Source organism: Rhagoletis zephyria, unplaced genomic scaffold, assembly GCF_001687245.7.
Source record: "Rhagoletis zephyria isolate East Lansing unplaced genomic scaffold, Rhagoletis_zephyria_1.1 Rzeph_scaffold_00243, whole genome shotgun sequence".
NCBI classification, from domain to species: domain Eukaryota; kingdom Metazoa; phylum Arthropoda; class Insecta; order Diptera; family Tephritidae; genus Rhagoletis; species Rhagoletis zephyria.
The window spans coordinates 188,446-197,710 of record NW_016157327.1 but is presented as its reverse complement, the minus strand read 5'-3'; the positions used below and the strand labels follow the sequence as shown (position 1 = coordinate 197,710).

General features: G+C 35.6%; 1 protein-coding gene across 1 annotated transcript; it reads right to left on the bottom strand.

The window, feature by feature from the left end:
• Positions 1-2,048: 2,048 nt before the first annotated feature.
• LOC108358366 (uncharacterized protein DDB_G0283697-like) lies at positions 2,049-2,531 on the bottom strand. The gene has a single exon (XM_017609651.1). It carries the CDS (start codon positions 2,529-2,531, stop codon positions 2,049-2,051), a length of 483 nt encoding a protein of 160 aa, XP_017465140.1.
• Positions 2,532-9,265: the final 6,734 nt, after the last annotated feature.

The window sequence follows — 9,265 nt, the reverse complement described above, 5'->3', positions numbered from 1 at the left end:
AAAATTAGCCTTCCTAGACATGGAAATATGCAATATAAACAAAAACTTGTTAACAAACTGGTATACTAAAGACATAGCTTCCTCTAGAATGATTAATTATCACTCGAATCACCCCTGGACGCAAAAGAGGAACACTGCTATCAATCTTATAAATAAAATCCACGCGTTGAGTGACCAGGAGTTCAGAAATGCAAACAACAAAAAGATAAAGAAATATTATACAAAAACGGGTACCCTAATAATATCATAAATAAACTTATAGCAACAGCAATAAACAAAACGAAAGTCAGCAGGCATGAGAATTGAAGCTGTAAATAAACATGCACAAGAAATTCGCAGGAGTCACATATATACATGGATTAACGGATAATAAAACATTACACAAAAACATTCGCAACGAAAATATAACCTTTGCCCACAAACCAAACCACACACTAAGCACAATTTTCAGCAAAACAAAAGACAAAATCAACAAGGAACAACAACATAATGTTGTTTACGAAATAAAATGCAACGGAAAGGTTGGCGAAACCTGCAATAAAGTATATGTAGGCACGACAAAGCGAGCACTTGGCGTCAGAATCAACGAACACCAAACTGACGCAAAACACAAAAAGACAACAACAGCACTAGCCCAACACTTAACAATTAGCGGACACGCAGCAGACATCGAAAACACCAAAATATTAGACGTAGAAAGGAGTGAGAGGACAAGATTAACATTAGAAGGTCTTCGAATACAACAAAGAATACAGGACGCGATGAACTTCAAAGAAGACGTGGATAACATAAATTGCGCATACCGGGCAGCAATTGGACACATTCGACGAGCAGATAAGCGATAAACAATATTAAGCTGTGATATTTTTATGTAGATTTATTTATTAGTGATGTCCAAATAAAATATGTTAAAATAATAATTGTGCCAAATGTGATGTAAATGTAAAGATGTAAGTGTGATCATGAAGAATTTTATTGGTATATGTGTGTATGTTAACTAATTGTTTTGATATTTCAATATGTAACATTGTATCTAATGGTTGTGTTTTTTATGTTCTTTTTGTTTTATTCTAAATAAATAAGAACAGACTCCCTGAAGAAGGCGGAAAATAACGCCGAAACGCGTAGGAAGAAAAAAGGAAACTTGTTTTTGCTTTTTTAAAATCACCGGCCAGAAGAGCTCCTAAAATAACCTAAAGGTAATACTTTCCACCTAAATGCTCCTCGGTCGGTGCTAAGGGATGTTACGTCACGAGAGTCAACATGCAAAGGGATTTGATGAAATCCTGAAAAGAGGTCTAAAGTTGAAAAATATTTCGCTCGGCCCAGGTTGTCTAAAATGTAATCTATTCTCGCAAGAGGGAACTTATCGGCAATCAGTGTCTTATTAACAGCACGGAAATCGACGCACATGCGGTACGCTTTTTGACCATTAGTGTATTTTTTCGGAACAACAATTGAAGTTCTCTATTTAATTTCGAGTAACTTTCTTCTTCACCTTGCCGTAAATACACCGTTATCAATTTCTTGTGACTCCACAAAAAGTGGTTCCGGTGAACTTTCTAAATTAAAAAGTCGAAAAACTTCGCGTCCGGGTGGAATTACGCAGGTATCGCTTTCAGTTCCGTGAAAAATCGGAATCGCGTCCTTTTTGTTACCTACCCAGAAGGAGATGCAATTGCTCGCATAGCTGATAACGCATCTATTGGTTTTCAAAAAGCCTTTACCCAATATACCGTCTGCAGGGATGTTAAACTCGTCATTAACTACATATAACGTATGTTTTATAAAAAAATCGGAAAAAGTCAAATTTGTTGTAATTTTATCCAGAGTCGAAACAGTATAAGAAGTAACGCCCGTGATGCGGATGATATCATTTGAATCAATTGGAAAATTTTTGTTAAAACTTGAAATTTTAATTAAAGAAATGTCGGCTTACGTGTCGACCAAAAATGTGTATAATTTATTTGACCCGGGATCTTGCAATTGAATATAATCTGAATAAATTAGGTTTAAGCAATAAATGCCTTTTGTTATGGAAAAATCGTTTAGTTGTCTAGCTCCTGCTCCCCCAATGTTCGCTCCTGAGGGGCGTGAGCGTTTAAAGCACGGATATTTGCGTTTCTACCCCTATTATTCGAAGATCTGCTATTATTGGTGTTGTTCCTATTACTAACACGATTATTGTTAAAACGGTTATTATTGCTGACACTTTGGTGGGTGTATCCGTTAGTGGGTCGATAGCGCTGGTTTCCATTGCCTGAAGAAAACCTGTTCATATAACCAGTAAAATTGCGACTTGGGTTATAATTACTATGCCCACGAAAACTATCACGAAAATTTCTGGAAAAGTTACTGCCACATGTGCGAAATGCTAAAACCTGACGCTCTTTTACTTCGTTATTTTGCTCTACTATCAGCTTTGCTACTACGTCTTTGGAATCGGAAAATGTTGTTGAAGCAAGTATCGACTTGACTAGATCCGACTTGGCATTTAATCGACAAACATTTACGGTTTGCTCAACATTCATTTCGTGAGCTTTTTGTTGAGTCATTCCTTCAATAATTAAGGAACGCTCTAAAGAGTCGGCCAGTTCTTCTACGCGTTTAGAAAAATCTGTATAGTTATTATTGTTGAAGTGTAACGCCGAAATTTTTCCTGCAACAACTTTGGAATTATCAGCTTTAATCCTTCCACGTAGAGCAATTTTGATGTCATTAACTGATAGTATTTGCGTCGGTAATGCTTAGCGAGCTTTTCCCTCTAATTTAGATTTTAAAAATGCTATCAACGTACTGGTTAGATTTTCTTCAGCTAGGTCTTCTTATTTTATCGAGAAAAGAATCGAGCGCTAACGGATCCCCACTATAATTTTCTCTAAATATTGATGAACATAGACTAATAAATGACTTTTTCTGTTCGATGGTAGCCATTTTGTGAAAACTTTTTGAAAAATCGGTAATATCAGGTGAGCTGGTAGCTGCTGGTGGAGCGTTATCTGGAAATAATGAGTGCTTTAAATCTGGAAGTGATGAGCTTCTTTTGATACCAAAACCTAGCGATGTTTCTGACTCAGCGTCAGCGAAAACTTCTGATTCCGAATCAACTACGTTCGTTTGGCATATAAGACTTAACGCATTCTTCGGAATTGGAATCTGATAATTTAACCTAACAAAGCAGTTCACGAGTAGCTCCTTGCAACGTGATAGCTTTGCTTGCACTTCTTTGAGGTTATGTGTTGAACTGTTATCCGTTACGTGTAATACAATTTTATTATAAAAAGTTATAAGCGAATCTTTGTATTCTTTGAGTTTAACCGCATTTGTCGACAGTGGTCGGTTCTGCAAAATTCGCTTAGTTACTTTAACGAAATCAGATTGGTATTCTATAAATTGTATTTCAAAATCTGACATAACCGATAACCTCAAAAAGTTCAAGCACTGATAGTTACAACCAGCTACTACTCACCGCACCCTAATGAAGAAAAAGAATATATGTATTACTTATTGAGAAAATAGTCAAATATTATAGTCCGCTGAAAATTTGGCATGCAATAAAGGCGTATAGCCATGCAATAGGAAAGGGATGTTGCTTTATCTTTGTGCTGTCTCACATGCAATTAAAAAGATGGTATATATTTGCTTTTTTTTGCAAAATTTTATAAATTTGTAGTCGACACAGTAGGGCAAAATATTTTATATATACATATACATAGATATATAAATACATATATATAAGACATTTGAAATATTTCAGAAGAAGTTAAACTGTTTGTAATATTGGTCGCAAATGTATAAAAAAAAATCGTAAAGGTAAGTTGTTAACGGCAGGGTTTTGAGAAAACATCAAAAATGAGTATGCGAGTTTTACGAAACATCGGAAGTATTGTCAAAAAAATATTTATTCACGTCACGGCGTTTTCTTTCGAGGAAAACAAATTACGAATTGTATCAATTACGTAACCCAAAAACTTCAAATTTTATTGGAAATTTGATGTAAGTATTTAAATTCCAAGAAAATATTTGAAATTATGCAAGAAAATGTATGCATAAAGTAAAAGTATGAATTGACAATATGGAATGAAAATGTAAAAACGTATTAAGCAAATGGAATCATTAGGGATCTTATCGCATTATTTGTATTTTTGTATGCAACACTGTACTTAAATAAACTCATCTAAATGTGTACATATGCTGCCATGTTATGTATTCCGTTGTTACTAGTTGACTCCGTTGTTAAGTGTCTATACGCCTTCGCTGATGTTGCTTGTTGTTTTAACGCTGATGTTGTTGTTGGTGTTGCTTGGTGGCGTGGTTTTTACATACCACTATGTAACGGCTGTTACAGTTGTTGTTTGGTAGCGTGGTTTCAGAACCGCTACTTAACGGTGGTTACCGTTCAGTGGCTCAACATATCAAAAAGGCTAAGTACCGGGTGGGTTGGTTTGCTTTTGTACAGTCACGCAATTTAAGTTTTTAACGCACTGAAGTAGATTTGTTGTTGTCTTTTTCCAAAATTGGTTTGCTTTTGTACAGTCACGTATTTTAGTTTTTAATGCACTGAAGTATATTTGTTGTTGTCTTTTTTCCCAAATTGGTTTGCTTTTGTACAGTCATGCATTTTAGTTTTTAACGCACTGAAGTATATTTGTTGTTGTCTTTTTCCAAAATTGGTTTGCTTTTGTAAAGTCACGCATATTAGTTTTTAACGCACTGAAGTATAATTGTTGTTGTTCTTTACAACCACCGTTACACCCGGCATCACATCACTTTTCTTGAACTTTTTTTTTGTTTTCAATTTTGGTACGACCGCGTTTTGTAAAAAAGTTTGTTTTAAATGTTAATCTTTAAATTTGTATTCATTCATTTTTGTATTTGCAAAGTTTTTCGAATTTGCCACTGCTGTGTGTAATATCTTTTTTTTTTTTATTTTGTATTTAATTAATTTTTTTTTTGTAAAAATTTTGTTTTTTTTTGTAATATACCACCACCGCAAATATAGGATTTGGATTTTTAAATTTTGTAAATTAAATTGAGTTCATCTCATGCTGCTCGATGGAGCGCTCCGCTGCTGCGTGCACTCAAGCGCTGCTATTCGCAGATTCGGCGTTGTCGGACGGTGAAGCTGCCTAAGTTGTTTGGGCAGGTTATATGTTTTTCTTGCCCGAAGCCCGGGAAACCAAACTCTTTTTAATAAAAGACTGTGACAATGAAAAACGTCCGATCGAGTAGAATGGCGCATATGGAATGACGCCAATTTATTTCTCACTTTTTGACTTAACGTTAGCCGCTTTCGCAATACAACAGGGTTGCATTTTTCAATATCGTAACTTCTTAATTCTTAATTGTAATAGATTAGTAAAAGGCGAATTCATATAAGGTAAAATGTATGCTTGATTGCATTACACTCTACCATAAGCACTTCCAGAGATACTTATCATGAAAAATTCGGTCTGTATGGGAGGTGCCACGCCAACTTTTCAAATAGTCCGAATTTTTCGTCTGGAGTATGCGATTGATTTCATATATCTACATACCAAGTTCCAGTACACTACCATGAACATTTCCAGAGATATGCAGAATAAAAAATTCGGTTTGTATAGGAGGTGCCACGCCCCTTTTCCAATAACTCCAATTTTTATACCCGATGCGGTATGAAATATTCGGGTTGTATGGGAGGTACAACGCCCTCTTTTCCAATAGCTCCAATTTTTCTGCAAGAGTATGCGACTGATTTTATATATCTCTACACCAAGTTTCAGTACTCTACCATGAACATTTGCAAGATTACGCGATCGATTTCATATGTGCCATAGTTCCAGTACTCTACCATGAAAACTTCCAGAGATATGCAGAATAAAAAATTCGGTTTGTATAGGAGGTGCCACGTCCCTTTTCCAATAACTCCAATTTTTATACCCGAGCGCACTTGTGCACAAGGGTATTATATCTTTGTTCACATAACGGTTGTTTGTAACAGGCAAAACGAATCGAGATAGGTATAGACAAATGTATACATAAATGATCAGAATGATAAGAGAAATCGATTAAGCGGTGACTGCCTGTCCGTCCGTCCGTCCGTCTGTGCACACGATAACTCGAGTAAAAATTTAGATATCTTAACGAAACTTGGTATGTGCACTTCTTTCTGGCGTAGGACGGTGGTATTGAAAATGGGCCAAATCAGACAATAACCACGCCTAGCTCCCATATAACGGTAATTTTCAGATATACGTAAACTGCGATATTTTAGTAACTACTGAAGATTACTCACTCAAAATTAATTTTTACAATATGTTTCAGACGAAAAATAAGAATATTATAAATTTTTGGAGAATGGGCGTAGCCACGCCCACTTATGGTTAAATGTGTATAACTTGGTAACCGCTGGACCAATTTCTTCCACACTTGGCACAGTTGTTGTCCTTGTTCGGCTCCGCCCGAACTTAGGCTTTCTTACTTGTTCTCCATGAGTATGGGCCAATTTCACAATGCGTAGTTAACTCAGAATCGGCAGTTAACTAGAGATTTTCAGTACAAAAATCTGTAGTTAACTGCCGATTCTGAGTTAACTACGCATTGTGAAATTGGCCCTATGTGATTTATTTCATATATTTCCGTACTAAGTTCCAGTACCCTACCATGAACACTTCCAGAGATACTTATTATTAAAAATTCGGTTTGTATGGGAGGTGCCACACCCCTTTTCAAATAGTCCGAATTTTTCTTAATGAGTATGCGATTAATTTCATATATCTCCATACCAAGTTCCAGTACTCTACAATGAACATTTCCTGAGATATACAGTATGACAATTTCGGTTTGTATACGAGGTGACACGCCCTTGTCCAACAACTCCAATTTTGCTCCATGAGTATGTGATTGATTTCATATATTGCCATACCAATTTCAAAACTTTTACCATGAACGCTTCTAGCAATATGCAGTATGAAATATTCGGGTTGTATTGGAGGTACCACGCCCTCTTTTCGAATAGCTCCAATTTTTCTGCAAGAGTATGCGATTGATTTTATATATCTCTACACCAAGTTTCAGTACTCTACCATGAACATTTGCAGAAATATGGAATATGAAAAATTCGGTTTGTATTGGAAGGGCCACGCGCCCTTTTCAAATACCTCCAATTTGTATCCAAGAGTATGATATTTATTTCATATATCTCTATCTACGCTACCATAAATACTTCCATATGAAAAATTCGGCTTGAAAGGGAGGTGCCACACCCCCCTTTTCCCATAAGTCCAATTTTCTCCAAGATTATGCGATCGATTTCATATGCGCCAATACCAAGTTCCATTACTCTACTATGAACACTTCCAGAGATATGCAGTATGAAAATTCGGTTTGTATGGGGAGTGCCACACCCTCTTTTCCAATAGCTCCAATTTTTTTTCCTAGAGTATGCGATGGATTTCGTATATCTCTATACCAAGATTCAGAACTCTACATCGATCATTCCAGAGATATGGAGTATGAAAAATTCGGTTCGCATGGGAGGTTCCACGCCCCTTTTATGTATCGAGACTGTGTTTAGCCGATAACCATCCTTTCAATGTCTACAGCAGGTGTCCGATATTTCAAAAGAATCGGTTCAGCCGTCCTCGAGCTCTGCGATATACATAGATGGATAAGAGTTGCTGCTTTTAATATTGCTCTCACTTTCGTACAAATAAACATAGCAGCAGAGTTTTTATGCGTAATTATATACATACATATGTAAGTACATAAATATGCATATACAAATGTAAGTGCTAACAGCAATGTTAGTTGCTCCTTGTGGCAACCAGTGTTGCCATTTTTAGCAATTTTCCGGCTAGATTTAGCCGGTTGCGATAGCAAACAACCGGAGAAAATTCGGTTTAGCCGGCAGCCGATTTGTTAGCCATTTGGCAAAAAAAAATTAGCCGATTTTGCAATTTGCGATCCAAAATCTGTTAGAAATGGCTACTAGCCTTATCGCGGAGAAAATTTTCATGTCAGGCAGGGTTATATAAACCTGGGATGATTTCGCTTATTTTTATTATAATATTTTTTCTAAAAAAGGATTTTCTTCATAAAATGTTTGCTATGAATGTCTTAAATATAAGTCTGAAGTTTTAGTCGCAAACTTAGAAAATAAGAAATTGTTTCACTATTTGCTTAACACGCTTTTGTGTTTGGATAAAGTGCCAACACATAGAATAAATATTACAGGCATTGTCTTCCCAGATAGCACATATTCAATTCTAGCTTAATTACAAAACTTCATTGTTGCCCTACCTTAAAGGTTTAAGGTAAAGGAAAAATTAACATTTTCAAGCACTATGCTAGAGTCCGACCGATTCCCAAATTTTGCCGATGCCGACTAATCGGCCTTAGGGCAAAGAATCGGCCGATGTCGATGCCGATTCCTTAAAAGAAAACTACCTAATTATAAATTCATTGAAGAACAAATGTTTTAATAAACTTTTATAATAACAAAAGAAAACCATAAACAAATAACTATATAACATTACAAAAGAAATAATCATTCAGGAATCTATTCACCTATTTATATATATATATACATAAATACGAGTAGGTACTTCTTAAAAATAGTAAATCGCTTATACATAGCATTGCAATACTTAGTTCCATAGTATTTTTCTTATTCAATGTAAAATAAATAGTTCCTTCGAAACTACAATTCCTAGTTATACTCATAGTTGAATTTCTTTGTAAAGCAAAAATCTCTGGGAAGACAATAGGTTTGTTCGTTGAAAATCCAACGAGACTTATCACAAATAGAGAAACTTGCAAAATTCTGCACGAACCCAACTTTGCAGGAATTTTCAAGTTTCTCTGCCAGCTAGTGCAAGCGTGGAATTTAAACAAAATAAATTTGTATATATTTTTTAAAATTCTTTCACAGTGGAAAAGAACAGGATCTACATGTATATTTCTTGTTAGTCCGACTTTCTGTAACATACGTTTCAATTTCTTTCTCGTAGTAACTGTCGGGTTTCCTAAATCGACTACGGTTGCGATTGCATTTCAGCCGAGTATCTTTCAAATCATTGGAATTAACTACATTAATTATATCAAAATGTATTTACTTACATTTTTATACCCGAGCGCACTTGTGCACAAGGGTATTATAACTTTGTTCACATAACGGTTGTTTGTAACAGGCAAAACGAATCGAGATAGATATAGACAAATGTATACATAAATGATCAGAATGAAAAGAGAAATCGATTAAGCGGTGACTGTCTGTCCGTCCGTC